This window comes from Salmo trutta, chromosome 33 (assembly GCF_901001165.1).
Source record: "Salmo trutta chromosome 33, fSalTru1.1, whole genome shotgun sequence".
Classification (NCBI taxonomy): Eukaryota; Metazoa; Chordata; class Actinopteri; order Salmoniformes; family Salmonidae; genus Salmo; species Salmo trutta.
The window spans coordinates 3063643-3089937 of record NC_042989.1 but is presented as its reverse complement, the minus strand read 5'-3'; the positions used below and the strand labels follow the sequence as shown (position 1 = coordinate 3089937).

The following is a 26295-nucleotide window of genomic DNA, read 5'->3' as shown; positions in this document are numbered from 1 at the left end:
GGTTTAGTAAAGAGTTAGGCCTACAGTACAGTAGGTTTCGTAAAGAGTTAGGCCTACAGTACAGTAGGTTAAGTAAAGAGTTAGGCCTACAATACAGTAGGATGAATAAAGAGTTAGGCCTACAATACTGTCACGACTTCCGCCGAAGTTGGCTCCTCTCCTTGTTCGGGCGGCGTTCGGCGGTCGACGTCACCGGCTTTCTAGCCATCGCCGCTCCACTTTTTCATTGTTCCATTTGTTTTGTCTTGTTCCCTGCACACCTGGTTTACATTCCCTAATCACACTGCATGTATTTATTCCTCTGTTCCCCCCCATGTCTTTGTGTGTAATTGTTTTGTTACGTGTTTAGTGTGATGTGCCAGACTGGTTTTCCCCCGGGAATCGTATTTTGACCCGTTGTATGTATTTGTCATACATTTGTATATTTGTGAGTGTTTTCGCGCTTGTTTACTTTTACCTGTGGCTGGAGGTTTTTGGATGCAGATGCGTCTGTCTTTTGTGCCTCTGCCAAATAAAGTGCGCCTGATCACAACTCACTGCTCTCCTGCACCTGACTTCGTACCAGTAGCGCACAACCTTGACAAATACAATAGGTTGAATAAAGAGTTAGGCCTACAATACAGTAGTTGAGTAAAAAGTTAGGTTGTAACAGAAAACTGTAATTTATACAGTCATTTGGGGTATTATCAACAGTAAAATACTGTAAAATGTTTTACTGCAACATACTGTAATTTATGGTGCATTGTAGAGACATTTTGTGGGCAGGGAAAGAACTGCTGTATTTCGAATGGTACTGTAATTCCATCCCACAGAATAAAGTACCGTACTGTATTTTTGGTATACTGAGTAAAGAGTTAGGCCTACAGTACACTAGACTACTTCTCTAGTAATTGCAGATGCTGTTGTTGGTTAATGATTTCAGGTCCCACAGTAGTCCATTTAGTTACTGTCACATGTATAGGTCATAACTTTTCTGCCAAAAGATTTAGCAGCTGAGTGATTGTACGTTATGCAGTTATCCACTGTGGGAGCTAGCTAGGTATGGTAACATCCTCCATGCTTGCACACTGCTATGCATATCTATGCTTTATGCTGTGTGTGCGTCCGTGCGTGCCTGTGTGTAATAGCCGGTGGATTAATAATATCCATGGATTGCTGTATCTGAGGCCTGAGACGGTAATATGCATCTGCATACTGTCTGTCTGTCTGTTGACTTTGGCCACCCAGTCCTGCTTACATAACATCACTTCACGCTCCGAATAGCCTGTTCTGATTGGTCAACAAGGACAGACCGTCTGTTCCAACCAGAGACAGAGTCTGGGGTGTCTCTCTACTCTATCATCATCAGATTAAAGTGATAGTTCACCCCGAAACAAAACCCTGTCACAACTTTTCATTCCTCAAAAATGGTCTAAAGTCGAGTGCATATCCCACGCTATCTGCAAAATGAGAAGTCTGCAGTCTTCATACAAATATCGTTGTGAAATGATACTGAAGCAACCATGAAACCATCATCTATATGAAGCATCAGTTCTGTGTTTGTATGTTTTCTATTGAGCACAACCACTATACAGTTGGAACACCACAAGTTATATCAATAGAATAAGTCATTAGGCAGATGGGTGTTTTTGAATAAGACAGTAAACAGAAAAATAATTGAGAATACTGTATGTTTTCAAGTCATTAGATATATATATTTAAAAACAAATCAGTTAGATTGTGTATAGACTTGTTCTACAGACATTTTACAGAATTAACTTTATCTCTGGCAGACAAAGCCAGAGCTCAAACAGTATAGAAATGTCCCAAACAAACAGAGAAAACAAAAAGATGAACAATCATAAAAGCCTTAACATATCTGATGTTGGATTTGCAGAATACAGTCCAGGCATGGAATTAATAACAGTTCTGTTTTTTTTAGCACAGCTAAAAATATCAAACATGCTAACAGTCATCAATAACCCATATTAAAGTCAAAGGTAAAGATACTGGGCATCCCAAGTTGCACAGCGGTCTAAGCCACTGCATCGCAGTACTAGAGGCATTACTACAGACCCGTGTTCATTCCGGGCTGTGCCACAACCCGGCCGTGGCCGAGAGGCCCATAGGACGGCACACAATTGGCCCAGCGTCATCCAGGTTATGGAAGGGTTTGGCTGGTGGGGCTTTACTTGGCTCATCGCGCTCTAGCGACTCCTTGTGGCGGGCAGGCTGACCCGGCTGCCAGTTGAACGGTGTTTCCCCCGACACATTGGTGCGGCTGTGTTTGATATTTTTAGCTGTGCTAAAAAAAACAGAACTGTCATTAATTCCATGCCTGGCTTCCGGGTTAAGCTGGCGGGTGTTAAGGAGCGATGTTAGGCGGGTCATGTTTCGGAGGACGCATGACTCCACCTTCGCCTCTACCGAACCCATTCCAGCGATGACACAACATCTAAAGATACTGTAATAATAGCCAGACCTGGGCCATTTACACACATTTAATATATTAGAAATACTTGAGGTGCATTTGATTTAGCTTGTCCAGCACAATGGAGCCAATGGTATAGTCCCAAGTGCAAACTCTGCATGCTAGCCAAGCTAAATCAAGCGCACCTGAAGTATTTAAAACAAAACAAATGTATATTGGACCCAAATCTGACAGTAGCACGGACAGACAAAAATCTAAGACAGACACCAAGCCACTACTATGGCACTGCTGTGGACACAATCAAGTAACACATCGTCATAACCTGAATGACACACACGTTGTGTGGTGCTGCTCCCCAGGCTTTTAAGACCATGTTAGTACAGTACTTTACTGTCCTTTATCCTCCTATCCACTCCTCTATATCTCTCCACCTAATAACTAGTGATGGTCAGTCAGAGATAATAGTACTCTGAAATGTCAGGGATTTCACATATGGGCTCTGTTCCAATATCCACTTTAGCGTCTAGCCTACTACTTAGAATGAAGCAGTGTATTGAGCTAGCCTTCTCGTTGGGACGCTAATGTGGATAATGGAATTTAGCCATGGTTTGACACTGGTGTTAATGAATACAACACAACCCTGTGGACTGTGTGCTAGACGTGCAGCAACATCGCTAGAAAGAGAAGCGTTGCAGTTTATCTCCGCATTACGACGATACGAAAGCCTTTCATGGTGAAATAGTTAGCCGTGAACACGATAAATGTTGTAACTTTAAACACAGGCAGTTAAATAAAAGTGCATTTTGAATGGCAGGTGTACACGGGGTGTGAGAGAGAGAACCCCCAGGTGTGTGAGCGTGCGTGTGAGTGTGCATGCGTGTATAGAATGCAGAGTGTTGATGGTTCTATAGCCTGTTAAAGTGCTGTGTCTCAAGTAACATTCAAAGTAATTTGGCCTGTGCATCCGTCTGCAATGTGCAGAAAATTCACAACACATCCAAACAATATGCACAAGAGTTCAAGTGACAGTTGACTAGATCTCAGGGCGGGTGACGTCACTGCACGATGGCTAGCTCTCAGTAGCTAGAATACATCGGCTGTGTTAACCCCCTCCTCCTCAAATACCCCTCTATGGTTTCAGTCAAAAATACTGTACGTCACACTGAACATAGAAAGGGATGCTATAAGATAAGATCTCATATTGCTATGAAAAATAGATATGCATGTGATAAAAAATAAATCATAATTGGATATGCTGACGGTCGTGGCTGAGAGCTGAGGCTTTTCCATCAGAACCGAACAGACTGATAAGCCATGTGGATCTACTTCATCCATCTCCTTTAAGGGGAACATGATTTACAGATCTGATTTGGCATATTCTGACCACAGCAGGTACAGTATCTATGGCTGCAATTACACAGGCAGCCCAATTCTGATCTTTTTCCAGTAATTGGTGTTTTGACCAACCTGATCAGCTCTTTTGCCAATAATTGGGCAAAATCTGCCTGATAGTCAACCGCCACACCCTCATCTCCTTCAGATTTGGCATAACTCTCAATATGGCAACATGATGTTGATCAGAACTGTCGATTTAGGAAACGTGTTGAACTAAAAGCAAGGTGACGAGGGTGAGACCTGTCTTTCCAGGTAGCAGAGACACTGACTAAGAATACATTTCTGCCAGCCAAATGCAGTTAGCCTCACCCTCTCTACATGGCCGTCACTATCTGGCCATCCTAGAGAGGACAGAAGTACAGCGCCATAAATCTGTGGCTAACTAACCCGTCACCCATACCCTAACCTTTACCCTAAAACCAACCTACTCTAAATTAAGACCAAATAGTTTAGAAGAAATGTATTCAACATTTGTGACGATATGTCCTCACCACCCCCCATATGTAGTAGGACTCAATTTTGACACCGCAAAAAACTGGCACCAATGTCAACTATAATATATTTTTTTTATTGCACCTTTCTTATACATTATATTAAAATGTGCAAATGAGGCAATATCATTAAATATGCACATATTTTCCTATGCCGCAAATCCATTTTTCGGGACACTGGATTAAGTCAGCCTAAATATTTTGGTTTCATTTTGTTAAGCCACTTCAGGACCAGACTTACTCTGAGCAGATTGTGGATAAATACTTTTTTACATCTTTCTATGTGTAAAATGCTAAAGCACGTAACATTTTACAGAAATGTGTTGGTGGGTGGGTCTGCAGAAATTTGGAGGAGTATTTGGATGTGCCCTCCCAGGCCCACCCATGCCTACGCCCCTGTATAGATATCTGAGAATATATCCATGGATAACCATACACAATTTGGTGAATGTCGATGCTTCGGAAGCTGAGGAAAATGAGTTGGGGTGTGGAAAGAGTCTGACTTTCTGGAAGTGGCCGTTAAAGACAAGTACACTGATTTTAGACTACCAAACGCAAAACACCTATTAAGACCCAATCACCATCTCCTCAAAGTAAGTTACTACATATGGTAAAGTTTGTTACATTCTTTATGAAACAGGCTTTTAAATTATGTGTAATTCAATGTAGTGAGCTTTGAAATTATGGATATATGTCCATTTTAAAGTGGTTAAAATCCATGACATTTTTGACTGTAGTATGATAAACTAAAGAAAATGTATATTTTCATAAAGATTTGGACATTTGTATGTTTACTTTTTGAAAATCCTAATATTAATTGACCAAAATACCAACAAATCTAAAAATGTATAGGTAGCTGCAAAACTGTCATTTCAGTCTGTAGTGGCTGGCCTTAAAATGTCTGCCCTGAAACAGTCATAGTGGAGCCTCCATTTGCTGATCCACACTCCCAGCATCCCTAGAGCAGCCCAGAGGACTACAGTCACGTAGTCTAAATGACAAACTGTCTCGCTGTTTAAAATGACAAGAGAGAGAGTGATAATAGAGAAGAGAAAACACTGTTAATTCACATGCATGTACAGTCTGTTGGTAGAAAAGGACTAAGACACTGCTGTGATTCCTTCAGTAGAAAAAAAGCTAAGAGGTTCGGTTCTGATTAACAGTCAAAGGTTCCCTCTTAGAACCCCATAGAACCCATTCACACATATGCACACCCACACATTCTCTGATTAAAGGCATATAGACATCCTCATTAATATTTCTCATACAATGGCAACATAATAAATTGGATACATAAACCAAGGCTATGGCCGAAATGACACCCTATTCTTTTGACCAGAACCCTATGAGGTTATGGCCAAAGGTAGTGCACTAGGAATAGGATGTCAATTCAGATTTGCCCTGACCTTACATGTACTCCCTGAATGTAACTCTTCCATTCAGATCCATAAAGATATGTTCCTAGTTCATATTTCATGTTGTGATTCTGTTGTAGTTAATAATCAAACCGCTTCATAATCATAGAGTCATATAGTTATATAGTTATATAGTCTGTCATCAGGGCAGTTGTGGATTAATGATGTCATACACCCTGTGCTGAAAGATGGCTGCCATTTGTTGTTGTAACCAGGTGGGTGTGGCTTGTGCTGAAGCTGGGTCAGGGGTCAGAGGTGAACGTTTGTGACCTCTACTTGAGGTATTCTATAATAGCCACGTCACCTCTCCTAGGCTCTCCCCCTAGCCCATTCGGAAAAATACTTCCATTTTTGGTCATATACGGGAACATCGGCTCCCTCTCCCGTTCATCTGTGAAGTTGACGGGCAGTAACCTCTTGGGTGGGGTAAGCTCAGGGGTAGAGTTTAAGCCCAGATCGGTCGACAGTTTGCGTTTGATTGATGCGGCCCTCTGGAACTTGTCGCAGACCTCGACACTGAGGCGACGTCTGGTCTCCTTGAACTCTGCCGAGACATTAGCCGTCCACTCTGCTGCGTGAGCCCTGATCTCCCCTACCTAGAGACAGAAAGAAAGAGGATGGAGAGAGGAGGAGAGGAGGGAGACAGATGAGGAAGAGGGGGGAGAAAAGAAGGAGAGAGAGATGAGGGGGAGGGAGAAATGCTGTGTCAGACTGCTGTTCCCATCGTATCCAGGAAGTCACCTCAATTGCAATCTGGTTTCATAGCTGGTCATGGGTGCACCTCAGCCACGCTCAAGGTCCTAAACGATATCATAACCGCCATCGATAAGAGACATTACTGTGCAGCCGTATTCATCGACCTGGCTAAGGCTTTCGACTCTGTCAATCGCAACATTCTTACTGGCAGACTCAACTGCCTTGGTTTCTCAAATGATTGCCTCGCCTGGTTCACCAACTACTTCTCTGATAGAGTTCAGTATGTCAAATCGGAGGGCCTGTTGTCCAGACCTCTGGCAGTCTCTATGGGGGTGCCACAGGGTTCAATTCTCTGGCCGACTCTCTTCTCTGTATACATCAATGATGTTGCTCTTGCTGCTGGTGATTCTTTGATCCACCTCTACGCAGATGACACCATTCTGTATACCTCTGGCCCTTCTTTGGAAACTGTGTTAACTAACCTCCAGATGAGCTTCAATGCCATACAACACTCCTTCCGTGGCCTCCAACTGCTCTTAAATGCAAGTAAAACTAAATACATGCTCTTCAACCGATCGCTGCCCGCACCTGCCCGCCCGTCCAGCAACACTACTCTGGACGGTTCTGACTGAATATGTGGACAACTACAAATACCTAGGTGTCTGATTAGACTGTAAACTCGCCTTCCAGACTCACATTAAACACCTCCAATCCAAAATTAAATCTAGAATCAGCTTCCTATTTCGCAACAAAGCATCCTTCACTCATGCTGCCAAACATACCCTCGTAAAACTGACCATCCTACCGATCCTTCGACTTCGGCGATGTCATTTACAAAATAGCCTCCAACACTCTACTCAACAAATTGGATGCAGTCTATCACAGTGCCATCCGTTTTGTCACCTAAGCCCCATATACTACCCACCACTGCAACCTGTACGCTCTCGTTGGCTGGCCCTCGCTTCATACTCGTCGCCAAACCCACTGGCTCCAGGTCATCTACAAGTCTCTGCTAGGTAAAGTCCCGCCTTATCTCAGCTCACTGGCCACCATAGCAGCACCCACCCGTAGCACACGCTCCAGCAGGTATATCTCACTGGTCACCCCCAAAGCCAATTCTTCCTTTGGCTGCCTCTCCTTCCAGTTCTCTGCTGCCAATGACTGGAACGAACTGCAAAAATCACTAAAGCTGGAGACTCTTACCTCCCTCACTAGCTTTAAGCACCATCTGTCAGAGCAGCTCACAGATCACTGCACCTGTACATAGCTCATCTGTAAATAGCCCATCCAATCTACCTCATCTCCATACTGTATTTATTTATTTATCTTGCTCCTTTGCACCCCAGTATCTCTACTTGCACATTCATCTTCTGCACATTCTACCATTTCAGTGTTTAATTGCTATATTGTAATTACTTCGCCACCATGGCCTATTTATTGCCTTACCTCTCTTATCCTACCTCATTTGCACATGCTGTATATAGATTTTTCTCCTGTATTATTGATTGTATGTTTGTTTATTCCATGTGTAACTCTGTGTTGTTGTATGTGTCGAACTGCTTTGCTTTATCTTGGCCAGGTCGCAGTTGCAAATGAGAACTTGTTCTCAACTAGCCTACCTGGTTAAATAAAGGTGAAATAAATAAAATAAACGTGTGTTCAATTACAGTAGCCTGGCCACACACACACCATGGCATTATCAACATATGTGATATCTTTAGTGGTTTAGAGGTTGTCAAACATAGAGAGTTATTGGGATGATAAAGTATTGATATAAAGATGCTCTGGGCGAACAAGACTTGAAAAAGAGAGCTGTGTAAGTGCAGAAGGTTCGAGCTCTGACAAATGCAAGTTATTCTATTCTACACACACATAGACTCTCTCTCTCTCTCTCTCTCTCTCTCACTCTCTCTCTCCCACTCCCTGTATATTGTGTTACTGTACACTGTTGGGTTGGAGAGTGTCACTGGAAAGTCTCACAGTAATGTTCATCAGAGGATATAGGTAGTTGATTTGATTAGGAACATTGAATTTAATTGGAAAACATTTTTATCAAAGGAAAGAGGTAAGCCAGGGGAGAGAAGTCTGCAGAAGGTCGGAGCTCTGACAGGTTAGAGCTCTGACAAAATTTGTGGGTTTGGGTGGTAACTACCAAACTCTGGAACAAACACATTAAATAGAGTTCCATTGTGATAGACAGAGGAATATCATCTGTTCCATTACTGTTGTGTGTCATTGCTGATGCCTCTGTGGTTCTTAATCAGATCATAGGACCAGAGCCCATTAGAGTGTAGCGTGTGAAAGGAGAGGAAAGACCATGCACACGCACGCACAAATACACACACACACACACACACACACACACACACACACACACACACACACACACACACACACACACACACACACACACACACACACACACACACACACAAACACACAAACACACAAATAGGGCTGTTGGGGTGACGGTATTACCGTCACACCGGCGGTCACAAGTCCTGAAGGCAGTCAAATTCCACGTGACCGTTTAGTCACGGTAATTAGGCTTCTCCAAGATCTGATGCTGCTGCTGGTCATTAGAAACCTACCAAACTTGCTAACTGCCTGGTAGTCAGCACTTTATTGTCCCTCTAATCACTTTGACATCAATGCAAATGTGATCGAAATTCTAATCAAACACTTCATGAGAGCCCATGAGCTAATGTTGCGCAACATTTCTATAGGCTATGCAATTGCACAAGAAAACAGAATGATGGCCTCTACTAAAAAGAGGAGGATCCAGCAGCTTTCTATAAGCTAGGCCTACTATAATTATTTCTCAACTTTCCTAATATTAAGCACATTGCTTATATTTATAACAGGAGTATAACCTACCTGGCTGGCATGAAAATGAACCACAGGAAAAGCTTCCTCCATTTGCCATTTAAGTGCATAGATGACGTATTTTTTCCTGCAGCCCCTGTTTTGATACAGGTGCATGATAATGGTCCATTTTAAATCAAAACAAATTTCACACATATATGATTTAGTATATTTAAAGACAAGATTAAATCAAGAATAGTCTGATCGGTAACAATATTAGCCATTCATAAGAAACAATAACTTTTTTTTGCAACTTTTTCGAATCATAGTCGCACACCTCATGTAAACTAGCCCATAGGCTTATATGTTTTGATAAGGTTTGTATTACAACTAAAGTGGCCAAATAACTTCTTAAAATTAAGCACATTGATCTGCTTTACAAGGGGTGTAGACCCTAACTGGCATACATAAGCAGCACGTGAGTTTAAAGTTTGGGTAAGATCATTTTCACCATAAAAATGAACCTTTATAATAAAAGCATTACATGCAAAATCGCATTTGCTGTCACTTTTGATAATGGTGTTTTCCTGCAAATGGAACATTTGCTGTGGTTATAATGTGAAGAAATAGTCTCACAGTTGATCAACATTTTAAGCTAAACGTTCTGATCTGATGTGTCTGCCACACTGCTTAAAAAAGGGTTTTGTCCCGTGTAGCTCAGTTGGTAGAGCATGGTGTTTGCAACGCCAAGGTTGTGGGTTCGATTCCCACGGGGGACCAGTACGGAGAAAAAAAATATGAAATGTATGCATTCACTACTGTAAGTCGCTCTGGATAAGAGCGTCTGCTAAATGACTAAAATGTAAAATGTTTTTGATGCTTGCTAGTGGTTGTATTAATTTGGGATCTATCACATCCCACAACTGTCCCCGACTATGTTTGGAATATTTATTTCTCGCACAGAATAAAATAGGTTGACTTTGTACTATGGGGAATTGTATATTGACATAGGCTAGTGCTTTTGCTGTTTGTTAGGCCTACTCATCTTGTTGGCTGATGAAAAGTAAATGTGAATAGTTCTTTCAATATCTTCAATACGCACCACAGAATTGGATAATGGTTGCATCTCCCCAGTTGCATCCCCTATGTGTCTGTCTTCACTTGTAGCCTGTGAGAAAGACCCGATCACGTGATGGAGCGCAATGTGTACCATGGCGCCGAAGAGGATGGCTGACGTTTTACATGCTCCTGTTAGTTTTTTGTGTTGTTTGTAACTTAGTTTTTAACTTATTTTGTACAGAATGTTGCTGCTACCGTCTCTTATGACCTAAAATAACTTCTGGACATCAGAACAGCGAGTACTCACCTCGAACTGGAAGAAGCTTTTTCCTTTAATGAGTCAGACGAGAGGGATATACTGCTTTCCCGGGAAAACCCCAAATCCATGTCATTTGCGTGAAGAATAGACAGAGGAAAAGGGGGCGCAGGTCAGGCTGCCTCCTGAGAATCCGTAGGCGAACGAATAAACTCCCAATGCCGTCCGTTCTACAGGCTAACATGCAATCATTGGAAAATAAAATTGATGACCTACGATTACGATTATCCTACCAACGGGACATTAAAATCTGTAATATCTTATGTTTCACCGATCGTAGCTGAACGACGACACAGATAATATAGAGCTGGCAGGATTTTCCATGCACCGGCAGAACAGAGACGAAGCTACGTCTGGTAAAACAAGGGGTGGGGGTATGTGTCTATTTGTCAATAACAGCTGGTGCGCGATGTCTAATATTAAAGAAGTCTCGAGGTATTGCTCGCCTGAGGTAGAGTACCTTATGATAAGATGTACACCACAATATCTACAAAGAGAGTTCTCATCTATATTATTCGTAGCCTTCTATTTATCACCACAGACCGATGCTGGCACTAAGACAGCACTCAACCAGCTCTATAAGGCCATAAGCAAACAAGAAAATGCTCATCCAGAAGTGGAGCTCATAGTGGTCTGGGACTTTAATGCAGACAAACTTAAATCAGTTTTACCAAATTTTTACCAGCATGTCATATGTGCAACCAGAGGGGGAAAAAAATCTAGACCACCTTTACTCCACACACAGAGATGCATACAAAGCTCTCCCCTGCCCTCCATTTGGCAAATCTGACCATAATTCTATCCTCCTGATTCCTGCTTACAAGCAAAAACGAAAGCAGGAAGTACCAGTAACTCGCTCAATACGGAACTGGTCAGATGACGTGGATGCTACGCTACAGGACTGTTTTGCTAGCACAGACTGGAATATGTTCCAGGATTCATCCAATGGCATTGAGGAGTATACCACCTCAGTCATCGGCTTCTTCAATAAGTGAATTGACAAAGTCGTCCCCTCAGTGACCGTACATACATATTCGACCAGAAGCCATGTATTTCAGGCAACATCCGCATCGAGCTAAAGGCTAGAGCTGCCGCTTTCAAGGAGCGGGACACTAATCCGGAAGCTTATAAGAAATCCCACTACACCCTCAGACGAACCATCAAACAAGCAAAGCATCAATAAAATATTAAGATTGAATCCTACTACACCGGCTCTGACGCTCGTCGAATGTGGCAGGGCTTGGAAACTATTACGGAGTAGAAAGGGAAACCCAGACACGAGCTGCCCAGTGACGCGAGTCTACCAGACGAGATAAATGCCTTTTATGCTCGCTTCGAGGCAAGAAACACTGAAGCATGCACGAGAGCTGTTCTGGATGACTGTGTGATAAAGCTCTCGGTAGCCGATGTGAGGAAGACCTTTAAACAGGTCAACATTCACAAAGCCGCTGGGCCAGACGGATTACCAGCACGTTTACTCAAAGCATGCGCGGACCAGCTGGCAAGTGTCTTCACTGACATTTTCAACCTGTCCCTGACCGAGTCTGTAAAACATATGTGTTTCAAGCAGACCACCATAGTCCCTGTGCCCAAGGAAGCGAATGTAACTTGCCTAAATGATTACCGCCCCATAGCACTCACGTCGGTAGCCATGAAGTGCTTTGAAAGGCTGGTCATGGCTCACATCAACAGCATCCTCCCATATACCCTAAACCCACTCCAATTCACATACCGCTCCAACAAGCTTCCTGCCATCCAGGACCTATATAATAGGCGGTGTCAGAGGAAAGCCCATAAAATTTTGGAGACTCCAGTCACCCAAGTCATAGACTGTTTTCTATGCTACTGCATGGCAAGCGGTAGGTATTGCCCGGAGCACCAAGTCTAGGACCAAAAGGCTCCTTAACAGCTTCTACCCCCAAGCCATAAGTCTGCTGAACAATTAATCAAATGGCCACCGCACTATTTACATTGACCCCTCCCCCCTCCATTTGTTTTGTACAGTGCTGCTACTCGCTGTTTAATATCTATGCATAGTCACTTCATACCTACCTACATGTACAAATTACCTCAACTAACATGTACCCCCACACACTGACTCGGTACCGGTACCCCCTGTATATACCTCATCATTGCTTGTCAAATTGTGAATGAGAGACTGATGTATTGTGTACAGCCTGCGCAAAAAACAAAGCAGAGCGCATGCCTTTCAAGCAACTTTTTTCAAATCATCATTAGAGTCTCATCATGCAGCCTTACAATGTATTAAAAATCAAAACATATAGCTCAACGTTTGTAGAACAAATAAAGTTACATTAATAACTCTAAATTAAGCATATAGGAATACCTATTTATTTGTTAACCGCTCAACACAGAATAGCCACATGTGTGCACTCCCTCAAATCGTTTGGATAAAATGTCCTTTCTATTTTATTCAGCTTTGATCAGTTGTATTCTTCATACTATAAAATAATATAAAATAATTCCACGGAATTCTAAGCAAATCTTGTCTGCTAAATGAACTAGTGTAACCCACAGCCATTTGGCTTAGCCACATTAGGACCTAACATAAGGACAACTCAGAGTATGCTATTATGTTCTTCTGAAATAGACAACATTTTCTTCGAATCATGCTTCTTTAGTTAGACCTGTCTAAAATAAATCATGGATTTATTGTGAAGGTGTAGGCTATATTATATGGATTTATTAGACTTTTTAAAATATAGATGTTCCGAAGGTCTATATCAGTGGCTTGTATTCTATGTGTGGAAGCCAGGAGATGCTAAATGTGTTTATGTTAATTAACGGTCAATTACCGTGAGACCGACAGTTATTTGCTTGACAATCACCGGCTGACGAAATTTCGTGACCGCCACAGCCCTATGCACGAACACACAACCATGTACACGCACACACACACAAACACACACGTCTGACTATCATAGACGGAAGCGTGATGTCACTTGTGGAGTGATGACACTGCGTTAATAGCAGGATGTCAACGTGATAACTCTGAGGGGGCAGTAAGGATTCTCTTTCTCTCTCTCTTTCTGTATAATGTGTTACTGTACACTCTGTCGAGCTGGAGAGTGTCACTGGAGAGTCTCACAGTAATGTCTATCAGAGGATATAGGTAGTTGATTTAATTAGGGACGGTGATGAGGTAGCCATGACTGCGACTTCAAAATCAGAGTCAGCCCGTTCCCGAATAGGACAATTCCTCTTGGTTTAACGGTCAAGACGTTGGTTTCTCCCATGGGGCCGAGACCCGGGTTCAGATCCTTTGTGTGTGTGTGTGTGTGTGTGTGTGTTAGTTTTTCCCAGCCACTGTTCTTCTGCATCGCTTGCTCTTTGGGGTTTTAGGCTGGGTATCTGTAAAGCACTTTGTGACAACTGCTGATGTAAGAAGGGCTTTATAAATACATTTGATTGATGTGTGAGAGACAGACAGACAGACAGACAGACAGACAGACAGACAGACAGACAGACAGACAGACAGACAGACAGACAGACAGACAGACAGACAGACAGACAGACAGACAGACAGACAGACAGACAGACAGATAGACAGACAGACAGACAGACAGATAGATGGACAGACGGATGGATAGATAGATAGATAGATAGATAGATAGATAGATAGATAGATAGATAGATAGATAGATAGATAGATAGATAGATAGATAGATAGATAGATAGATAGATACCTCCTCTTTGGTCTTCTTAGAGATGACTCTGAGCCAGTCTCCTATCATGCTGAGAACAGCAGCGAAGTACGCCAGCCCCACCAGGATCCAGAACCACACCACAGGCTTGTAGTAGTCCAGATACTCAATCTCTGATCCACCTGGAGAGGACAGAAACACACAGAAACACACAGACACAAACACACACACACACACACACACACACAGACACACACACACACACACACACACACACACACACACACACACACACACACACACACACACACACACACACACACACACACACAAACCCTTACTTTCTCTCTTTATCTCTCCGTCTAACCAGGTCCTTGTTCTAGTTCTGACCCTGCAGTAAATTCTATCTATGTTCTGTCTCCGTCCCTACTTCCCTGAGTGATTGGGGAAAGTGGGACAGAGGCAGGACACTTTTCTCACTGATAGCTGCGGTTAAATCATTCCTTCTATACTGTCTCTCCCTTCTTACTGTAGCTCACTTCATGTGTGCCGACTGCTGCAGCCTTCAACTGGTCTCTAGAAGAGATTGATATCTTCATGAAACAAATCTGTGTAAATAAAGAATTACAAAAAAAGTGTGTGTGTGCGCGTGCGTACATGTACTTAAGCATACACATTTCAAGTTAGGACTTGAATGACGATCTTTGTGATAATTACCTGCGACAAAGTCCCCAAAACCAATGGTTGTCAAGGTGATAACGACAAAGTAAAGGGACTCCAGAGCGCTCCAGCCCTCAATGTGTTTAAAGATGGCCGCCGGCAGCGCCACGAAGAGTAGACAGCCGAACAGGATGAAGAGAACGGTGGAGATGACGCGGATCTTAGTCTGACTAACATCCCACTGCTACAGTGAGAAAGGGAAAGAGAGATCTTTATTAATCTACAGTATTTAACCCTAATTTCACCATGTAAATTCCAAGATTATTATAGTTTTAGTTTAGTTTCAGTTAGTTTTCAGATCCACTAGTTTTTATTTAGTTGAAGTTTCATAAAAACATTTCTATTTAGTTTGTTATATTATTTAGTTTCAGTTTTAGTTTTAGTGTTAGGGACAGAAAGAAGCCTATGCGGGGGAGGCTAGGAGACAACTATGTATTGTACTGTATAAGTTTGGTGTTTTTGTGAATGTCAATTCTTGCCATTGTGAGGCACTAATGCATAACGTGATGGGTCAGGTTTAAAGGTATACTCAGCGAGATGATGTAGATGCATGAAGTAAACAGTAGTATTGGGTCAATTTCTGCAACAACCAGGAGCGTTGAAACTTCTCCACTGTTTTGGTCCCGTAGCTACCACCTTGTAGCAGTGTGAAGCGCACCCGTGCACATGCGCAAAACTCTATGTGGCTGTATGCTTGTGGCAACATCATCTCGCTGAGTCTACTTTTAAATTATAAAGTAAATCTCAATGTGACCTGCCAGATTCCGAAGCCTGAAAATCCCATTCGAAAAAAAGCTTGAAAACTCCATTAGATTTTATTTATTTTTTACAACTGAACATAATTCATTATGCTTTTATTTTAGATAGTTTTGGAGTCAAATAGTTTCAGTATAGTTTCAGTTTTTCAAACGGGTTTGTTAATGACTTTATTTCAGTTTACAAAAGGTTTTTTTTTATGTTTAGTTTAAGTTAAAAAAATGTTTTACTATAATAACCTTGGTGAGTTGACTGAGACCACATTTCTTATATACAGCAACGACTTGGGGAAGAGTTGCCAGGTCAGCCAACTGGAATCTAGGGAGGATTGGGAGGTGGCCATGATGAACGGTATGAGGGGCAGATTGGACCATAGGAAGTGAATAGCTACTGTATTCTCAATGCACCAGACCTCTCTTCCAATTATTCCTGGCAATACACTAGGGTGTTATTAACTGTAATGAACTGTCATTTCACAACCTTCATCTGAGTTAGACTGATAGACAGGCCTCTACTCTTCTGGGATAAAGAAGTAATTAAGAGTGGCCTCACACGTGTAAGGATGCACACACACACACACACACACACACACACACACACACACACACACACACACACACACACACACACACACACACACACACACACACACACACACACACACACACACACACACACCTCTACATGGACTCACCACGAACATCTTCTCGACCCTGGCGGTGGCCTTCCCAAAGATTGTTCCCAGTTGGTCTCCTACTCCAGCCAGTAGGAAGCCAAACAGAGGGATCCCCAGCAAGGCATAAATTATACAGAAGATACGCCCTCCCTCCGTATGAGGGGAGATGTTCCCAAAACCTGGAGGGACGGAAGAAAAAAGGCCTCTTAAAAAAGAACACTTTGCCATTTTAAAGCAAATTTCCTGCAATTATACATTTTGCCATGACGCTGAGAGAACTTTTAAAAGTTCATATTCTGTTAACTCATACACAAAAAATATTGTTGACTGATTCTATACTTATATTTGTGGCCAAAGCATAAATTGGAGAAAAAACATCTAAAAAACCCCGCCTCAAACAGACCGTTTCAGAAATGCTTGCTATTTCCTCATTGAGGATGATGTCATCCTCCTGATGAGGATGAGCTGGCCAGTCAGCAGACTACTCGCATGAATATTTTTAATGACCAGTATACAGTGCCTTGCAAAAGTATTCATCCCCCTTGGCGTTTTTCCTATTTTGTTGCATTACAACCTGTAATTTAAATGGATTTTTATTTGGATTTCATGTAATGAACATACACAAAATAGTCCAAATTGGTGAAGTGAAATTTAAAAAATTACTTGTGTCAAAAAATTCATTAAAATTAAAAACGGAAAAGTGGTGCGTGCATATGTATTCACCCCCTTTGCTATGAAGCCCCTAAATAAGATCTGGTGCAAGCAATTACCTTCAGAAGTCACATAATTTGTTAAATAAAGTCTACCTTTGTACAATCTAAGTGTCAAATGATCTGTCACATGATCTCAGTATATATACACCTGTTATGAAAGGCCCCATAGCCTGCAACACCACTAAGCAAGGGGTACCACCAAGCAAGTGGCACCATGAAGACCAAGGAGCTCTCCAAACAGGTCAGGGACATAGTTGTGGAGAAGTACAGATCAGGGCTGGGTTATAAAAAAATATCAGGAGCTTTGAACATCCCACGGAGCACCATTAAATCCATTGTTAAAAAAATTGAAAGAATATGGCACAATAAACCTGCCAAGAGAGGGCCGCCCACCAAAACTCCCGGACCAGGCAAGGAGGGCATTAATCAGAGAGGCAATAAAGAGACCAAAAATAACCCTGAAGGAGCTGCAAATCTCCACAGTGGAGCTTGGAGTATCTGTCCATAGGATCACTTTAAGCCGTACACTCCACAGAGCTGGGCTTTACAGAAGAGTAGCGAGAAAAAAAGCCATTGCTTGAAGAACAAAATAAGCAAACACATTTGGTGTTCACCAAAAGGCATGTGGGAGACTCTCCAAATATATGGAAGAAGTTACTCTGGTCAGATGAGACTAAAATGTAGCTTTTGGCCATCAAGGAAAACGCTATGTCTCACGCAAACCCAAGCATGATGGTGGCAGCATCATGCTGTGGGGATGTTTTTCATTGGCAGGGAGTTCGAAATTGGTCAGAATTGAAGGAATGATGGATGGCGCTAAATGCACGGAAATTCTTGAGGGAAACCTGTTTCAGTCTTCCAGAGATTTGAGACTGGGACGGAGGTTCACCATCCAGCAGGACAATGACCCTAAGCATACTGCTAAAGCAACACTCGAGTGGTTTAACATTGTAATGTCGACTGTACTGAGAGGTTAAATTAGATTTCATACACATCATACTACACACACACACACACACACACACACACACACACACACACACACACACAAACACAGCACACACACACACACATACACCCTTACCGATGGTAGTGATGACGGTCCCCGCGAAGAAGAAGGAGGAGCTTAGGTCCCAGAGACTGCTGAGATTGGTCAGAGTTCCTGCTGGGTTCACCCCTGAACGGATCGCTGACACCACTTGCTGTGGATGACACACACACATAAGCCATGTCTGAATACCTGTACTTCTAAATAGTAGGTTGATTGGGTGTGAAAATTTTACGTTTTTTAGTCTGTGAAATTTCGAAAATTGAGTATGCCCGGATGTTATACTCATTTCGGTTTTTGATCTAATAGAATTTGCTGCATGCGAGAGGAAAGGAATTATTTTATCAGACCCAAGTGTGTTTGACAACAGTTGGTAATAAGCTGAGGGGCACACTGTACCAAAACGGATGAATGGCAGGTAACAACGACATTGTGCATAAGATGATGAATTCTCAGTATGGGTGAGCCTAGTATGTTTAAGTGATAATGCCTGAGAACCCGGTGTTTGGAGGATATATTGGCACGGGTGTTGTTATATTGGCAAACCGTGCCAATATATCCTCCAAATACCAGCATGGAGGGCATTATCACTTTTATACAATGGGTTACCAACATATTAAAATAATGATTGACATATTTTCATTCTAAATGTTATTTGATTCATTAATTCATACTATTTCATCCTTCCACAAGATATTGTCCCGAAACAAATCTAGGGTTGCTACGGCTGGTCGTTCGTTCTATTGGCTCGGTTGCCAGAGACGCGACACAGTCGTTTAGTCTTTTTGTTCTGTATCTATTTGGCCATCTATTCGTTCTTTACCATTCGGCCATCAGATTTGCCACCAATGCTCCTTATAGGACACATCACTGCACTCGATATTCCTCTGTAAACTGGTCATTTCTGTATACCTGTCGCAAGAGCCACTGGTTGATGCTTATTTATAAAACCCTTTTAGGCCTCACTCCCTCCTATCTGAGATACCTACTGCAGCCCTCATCCTCCACATACAACACCCGTTTTGCCAGTCACATTCTGTTAAAGGTCTCCAAAGCACACACATCCCTGGGTCGCTCCTCTTTTCAGGTCGCTGCAGCTAGCGACTGGAACGAGCTGCAACAAACTCTCAAACTGGACAGTTTTATCTCCATCTCTTCATTCAAAGACTCAATCATGGACACTCTTACTGACAGTTGTGACTGCTTTGTGTGATGTATTGTTGTCTCTACTTTCTTGACCTTTGTGCTGTTGACTGTGCCCAATAATGTTTGTACCATGTTTTGTGCTGCTACCATGTTGTATTTCTACCATGTTGTTATGTTGCTACCATGGTGTGTTGTCATGTGTTGTTGCCTTGCTATGTTGTTGTCTTAGGTCTCTCTTTATGTACTGTAATTTCCGGACTATTAAGCGCACTTGAATATAAGCCGCAACCACTGAATTTAAAAAAATATATTATTTTGAACATAAATAAGCCGCACATGTCTATAAGCCGCAGGTGCCTACCGGTACATTGAAACAAATGAACTTTACACAGGCTTTAACGAAACACGGCTTGTAACAAAAATAAATAGGCTTTAACGAAACACGGCTTGTAACAAAAATAAATAGGCTTTAACGAAACACGGCTTGTAACAAAAAATAAAAAATTAGCAGTAAGCTTTAGTTGTCTTTTTGCACTGAGTCAATTCCTCACGCTGCTGTTTCCAACGTCTTATCATCGACTCACTAAGACCAAGCTCCTGTGCAGCAGCTCTATTTCCTTTTCCAACAGCCAGATCAATCGCCTTCAACTTGAAAGCTGCATCATATGCATTTCTCCGAGTCTTTGCCATGATGAGGTTGACAAAATGACTACCGTAATCAGAATGATGGAATGTTTGAGAGCGCTCCATTTAATCTAAACAGTAAACAAAAAAGTTGTTTGATCTTAACCCGTTCGGCAATTTCATTGGTCTAATGAAAGCTTCATGCTTTCATATATATATATGCATATGCATTTCTCCAAAAAACTGAGCACGTCAAAAAATGTTTTTTTGGAGAAAAAAAAAATGAAAGTGGGAAAAACCCATATATTAGCCGCGTCATTGTTTAAGCTGCGAGGTTCAAAGCCTGGGAAAAAAGTTGCGGCTTATAGTCCGGAATTTACGGTAGTGTTGTGTTGTCTCTCTTGTTGTGATGTGTGTTTTGTCCTATATTTATATTGTATTTATTTATTTATTTTAATCCCAAGGCCCTGTCCCCGCAGAAGGTCTTTTGCCTTTAGGCCGTCATTGTAAATAAGAATTTGTTCTTAACTGACTTGCCTAGTTAAATAAAGGTTAAATATAAAAAATACAAATCTATGGACATGATCCAGTTGTTTGTTCTAAATGTTCTATTGCCAAACTGGCTGGCAACGTTCTTATCCCTTGCTTGCTAGCTAGCCAACTACGGCGAACTTACAGTCACGTCAAACAGTGCAGACAGAATAACAACAGTAGTTGTTTGTTTAAGCTGTTTTCTAGTGACATTTATTTCGATACATCCATAACAATGAGCTAATGAGGCACGATTTCGCCTGGCATAGAAAATGTGCTCTCTCGTTAGGACACTGTTGTTCAGAGGAGCTAGCCAACAACACAGCTAACACAATCACTTCAAACTGAAGATGGAAAGACTGCTAACTCAGTGCCCTTGTTTCGTTTTACCCTTTTTCAATTGACATCTCTTTGTATATATCCATAAATTCTTGATTTCGACTGGCTGAGAAATGCTGCCTCCCTCTCTCTCTCGCCCGGAGTCCCAACCCTACACGTTCATTACTATGGGACAGTTGGAGATCGACTTTGAATATTGAAACAATGTTGCAAATGTTGGAGAGACAGACAGCAAGGTTTATACAAAAAAATAAATGCAAGATAATGTCTAGATGCGTTTTATAGTTGAGATCAAGTTTATAACTTTCCTGGCTGGGCTGATGAGACAGTGGATTGTGCAGTCAGATGGAACAGAGGAAATAGGCAATTTAACGTCATAGATTTAGCCAGTGGAAACTTGTGGAATAGACACCGGCTGGAATGCACTTATAACCAATCAGCATTCAGGATTAGACCACCTATTGTATAATGATGTTTACTGCACACATTTTTATTAAACAGTCAAATCTAAATAGTATGTAGTATGTTCAGTACACAGCATGTTGTTTTGTTAGTAGTAGGCAAGACAGATTTCAGACATGGCCATTCACACACACAGACACACACACATTTGACTTCACACAACAGACAGGGTTGGGTTAGATTGTTGACAACATGTGAACTATATTTTATCTCATTTGCACAATGAGCACTTGCTGTCTCTCAAATACATCGTTACAGTTTTTGGGTAGCTAGCGAATTTTTTGCCATATTAGCATTTACATGAAATCACCAGTAGTTCATATCTCATGCTGAGGGATGTTTTCTGATGCAACACTAGCATCGACAGCAGAGATACATTCTCAATGAGTCACTCTGGCTATAAACATGATCCTACACACACACATGCTCACACAAGTCTGCACAAAAGTGCAGAAGGTGTACAGAGAAAGCGGTGAAAGCGAGGGAGGAGAAAGCTCTGCTTTGAAGAGATACGGGAGTCCTTCCATGTGCACATGCGCAAACACACATAGTAACAATGTTACCTTGACCAATTCCTCCAGATGGCTGTGGTTGACACAGGTGTGTGTGGAGAGGAACTCTAGTTTCTGATTCAGGATGGCCAGGCGCTGAGCACTGGAGCAAGAGAGAGAGAGAGACAGAGAGAGAGAGAGAGAGAGAGAGAGAAGGAAGACAGGATGAGAAAGAGATAAGGGGGGGGATCTAGGAGAGACCACGGCTGGTTATCTCACAGATTAGTTGTCACAGTGCTTATTACTCCCAATCTGGAGGGTGGCATGTGTAATCATTTTAAGATTAAAAAGTATGAATTCTTTTAAAGAACTCAGCCACCTGGTCAATTAATGTTAGCATGACAAAATATAGTGTTTTTCATAGGTGACAGTAAAAAATACGTTTTCTTGGTATTTTCTTTTGAAATGTTTGAATTACGTGAGTATAAATGAAGAAATATGTTTGTTGAAATCAGGAAAGGGAGAGCTACATTTCAAACCTATTTCTGAGTTGCTACAGTAGGTCAATCCATGTGGTAACTAGCATCTTAATGAGCATTGGGGGGGATGGCAGGGGGGGGGTTGGGGATGGTTGTCACTATGTTGGGCTCCAGGGTGGCGCAGCGGTGTAAGGCACTGCATCTCAGTGCTAGAGGTGTCACTACAGACCCTGGTTCGATTCCAGGCTGTATCATAACCGGCCGTGATTGGGAGTCCCATAGGGCCCAGCGTCGTCCGAGTTAGGGTTTGGCCGGGGTAGGCCGTCATTGTAAATAAGCATTTTTCTTAACTGACTTGCAAAGTTAAATAAAGGTGAAATAAATCAATAAAAAATCAACTCTATTATAAGCATATTGTTTGGGGACATTGCCACTGCCAGTAAACAATAAATCCCAAGCTCTTTTCTGCTTTTGCTATAAAGACCTCCCTTCCCAGTAAACACGAACACCTTAGGCTGACATATCAAAATGTGTTGGGAATATGTAGTGTGGAGTGTGTTAGCGCATTGGAAAGACTTCGCAGAGACTTCAGAATATAATGTTGATGCCTGGCTACATCTGTGAGACGTCTTGCCAATTAACGATGTCTAAACTGCATCTTCCCGATGCATCATGTATACATCTGTTGGGCAGAGGTATCTTTGCTATCTGGGTTTGTTGCATCACACACACATTTTGCTGTCACACACCCGCACATGTACACAGGCACGTGCAAACACGCATACACACACAAATCTACTCAAAATTGTCATATGTTGTTCTCACGGTATAAAATGCTGAATTTTGTTAGCAATATTGTTTGATCAAAGAAAGGCTTGGCTATTTCTAAGACTCGGTTTGCTATATTGCTTCACTTTCTGTTACAAAAGGAATAATCTACAAACATTGTGACAACCAACTCTATACTGTGTGACAACCAACCCCGCGATGGGGCTAGTTGTCACAAGTGGACAGAATGTGTTTTAATGACTTATAACTCCATGTTGAAATAAGATGTGAGGATAAAAAGGGTCCCTATTTCAACACAACATGTTGGTCTTTGTATTAATGTTGAAAAGAGTCTTGCAAGATAAACTGGTGCTGAGAAATACACACGAGAGTAAAAAGTGTGACAACCAACCCCGGTCTCCCCTACCTCTCGTGGGGTTGTTCCAGGGCCCTGAACACGGCAGCTCCCACCACCAGGTAGAGAACCACCAGGAGGAAAATGGCCAACACCGTCTTCCACTTCATCACCGTGGCGATGGCCTGACACTCCTCTCTAGGGCTCAGCGTGATTGACTTGGCGGAGAAGGAAAGGCAGGGCTTGCTGTTATGAGTGGCGGATTTTGGATCCAGTAGGTTAGGTGCTGCCACTGTTTGAGGTTGGGGGTGTGGTGGGAGGTCAGGGAGGTCAGGGAGGTCAGGGAGCAGAGATTATTAGTTGATTGGTTCATTGATAGTGTATTGTTAAAAGTATGTTCTTTCATTTAAAAGTATGTTCTTTCATTTCCTGTTAAAAACTCAGCTAGTTCATACTTTAAGTCTCATTGATATCACATCATACACATGCCTTAAGGGAGAGCACAAATTGGGCAGAGCTATGTGACTGGTGAGTCATTTTTGTGTGTGCATTTTCCTTATGTTAGGTGCTGTGTACAGTAGATCTGACACGTGATCTTCAGCAGAATGAAAACCCATTTGCTGGTTATGTTAGAAACGTATCAATAAATAATGTTGTGTGAGACATGGTCGGCGAGCAGCAGGGCTCTTAAACTGCTGTGGCAACGTAAATCACAAACACATATCTACTATTCTGCTGCTTTCACCCATTTACTGGGAGTTTGTGTGTGTGTGTGTGTGTGTGTTTGTGTGAGTGTGTGTGTGTGTGTGTGTGTGTGTGTGTGTGTGTGTGTGTGTGTGTGTGTGTGTGTGTGTGTGTGTGAATTTTACATTTAAACTTCAATGGGTAGGGACGTCCCAAGGATCCCGGATAGCATGGACCTATTATAAACTTTGAAACAACTGGTTTTTAGTAGGCTACAGAACTAGAGAAGGCCTGTTTCTCTGAACCTCAGGCAGTATGCTCAAGCAAGCCTGTTTCTCTCCCCAGTCAGTGGCAGCCTGCCTGTCTCACAGACTGATCAACAGCAGCAACCTGTCCTCCTTACTTATGTTTAAAAAATAAATGTGAAGGCCAACATTGTGGGGGGAAAGCACTCATTATGTTTATGCAACCTAATATTCACCCTAAGAATATTTCCAGAACCACCTTTATATTTGATTTACAAAATAAATTGGATGTTCCCCCATGATGAAAGGGGGACCATGACTGAAAAAGTTTGGGATGGGCATGATTCAGCCTATTTATTTGCAGCCACTATGCTGAATCACTTGGTAGGCGATAATAGGTGATAATGCTTATTGCCAAATAACACACCAGCCTGATAATATGGACCAATATGTTGTTAGGCTCATTTCTGGAGGGAAAAATGATATTTGAACGGTCACCATCATTTTATTTTCATACATTTTGGAGTAGAAAAGTCACCAGGGCTGCGTTCAGTACAAAAAAAACGCAACACAACGTTCAGTTAAACAGAAACAGTGCTATTCTGAACAACCAGTTTAAAAACAGGGAGCGGTTGGATTGTGCGTTCAAAATACACCGCTGCCCTTCAAATACGTCACTCATTGCAAGCCACACCCGTCACACACCAAACAGAGAAAACTTAGGCTATCTCAAAGTTGGTTCAAGAACGTTGAAGAACTTTTTTGGGAAAAGTGTAATTCAGTACAAGCCATTACGCAACGTAGCAAGCTTCAATCGAACTGAACGCACCCCAGAACTGAATTTCTCACAGTCGTTCTACAAATAAATTGCCAAGCTCAATTACTTTCTGAACTGTTAGTTAGACCAACAGTTTAAAGTAATACACAAATTATTGGTATTTCAGTTGTGGTTGGGTTACATTGGCCAAATGATCAGGAATATTTTGATGTATTTTCCCTTCAAAATCTCACCGGGTGCATCCCCCAGACCCCTCTAAAGGGAATCCATTGACCTAGGACATATCCAGGCGATTCAATCTCAACCACATACAGCCAATGCTTATTATTGTTTAAATTATTTTCTAACTGTGCAGAATAAGCGAGTTAATACATGTTTGCACAGATTGAGGGCTGGGGATAAAATATGCCCGTAAACAGTGCGCTCCACCTGTCCTTAGGCATACGCACCGGATAACGCGGTGCTGCTTGAGTAAAATTCAGAAAGAAACAAAGAACTACTAATCAATTTTAGACTTTTTTAGGTATGTGTAAAAATGGTACACCAATGGTCTAAATGCACAAGGGAACTCACATCCCACCATAGAACTCCAACAACAGAACCCAACCAAACTCAAAAAGTGCAGAAATGATTTGCAGAACTTTACAAACAAAACATCATCGCTAATAGTATTATCTACGGAACAGTAAGTTGGTGCAGTGACTACTTTTCACTAAACTCTGGTCTAATTTTGTCTCACCACAGTGAACCAGCTGCCAGTTCTGTCGTCCGGAGGGGAATCTGCATCATCAGATTGAACAATAATAGGCTACAATCGTTCAGCACTTTCATTCAATAGCCTATACGGTCTACACCGGGCAGTTGCCGGTCCTCTCTCTATTAGAGATTGGATCATCACCCAGTCTTTATCCTCTCACACAAGCACGTACACGTAACTTACACGCGCGCACCTACATACACATCAGTCTGGTAAACATTAAAAGACCTGAACGTGAGCCACTTACTTCTTCGCTAGCCGATGCCCTCTGCTCTCCGCTTCTCACCAAACGTTCTCTCCGTGATTAGTTGAACGTTATATATCCTTTTACCGTTTTCTCTAATTCCCTTTCTTTGCCTGTCGGTGCTCACGGGCAGATCCGCGCAGGCGGACGTTACCACATGGCACCAGAGCACACTGGTTGAATCAACGTTGTTTCCAAGTCACTTCCATGAAATTACTTTTAACCAA

The 26295-nt window shown here is 42.1% G+C and overlaps 1 protein-coding gene across 3 annotated transcripts; it reads right to left on the bottom strand.

The window, feature by feature from the left end:
• Positions 1 to 4352: 4352 nt before the first annotated feature.
• Positions 4353 to 26295, bottom strand: LOC115172218 (potassium channel subfamily K member 2). Of its 3 annotated transcripts, none has more exons than XM_029729417.1 (8): positions 26072 to 26295; positions 23433 to 23652; positions 21831 to 21921; positions 18202 to 18319; positions 16423 to 16583; positions 14970 to 15156; positions 14295 to 14434; positions 4353 to 6307 (listed from the first exon to the last, which is right to left on the bottom strand). In XM_029729417.1, coding segments are annotated over exons 1-8 (1242 nt in total). In that variant the 5' UTR covers positions 26073 to 26295; the 3' UTR covers positions 4353 to 5983. The 3 variants fall into 3 exon arrangements, with proteins under 3 accessions (XP_029585277.1, XP_029585279.1, XP_029585278.1); XM_029729419.1 differs by lacking the exon at positions 26072 to 26295 and adding an exon at positions 25807 to 25814; XM_029729418.1 differs by lacking the exons at positions 23433 to 23652; positions 26072 to 26295 and adding an exon at positions 25807 to 25855.

What these genes read in the sequence shown, in the direction of transcription:
- LOC115172218 (XM_029729417.1), bottom strand. An exon ending in ATCTGGAGGAATTGGTCAAG is followed by an intron (nt 18,320 to 21,830) that starts GTAACATTGTTA and finishes TGTCATCCACAG; the next exon opens with CAAGTGGTGTCAGCGATCCG. An exon ending in TTTTGGGGACTTTGTCGCAG is followed by an intron (nt 14,435 to 14,969) that starts GTAATTATCACA and finishes TGTCCTCTCCAG; the next exon opens with GTGGATCAGAGATTGAGTAT.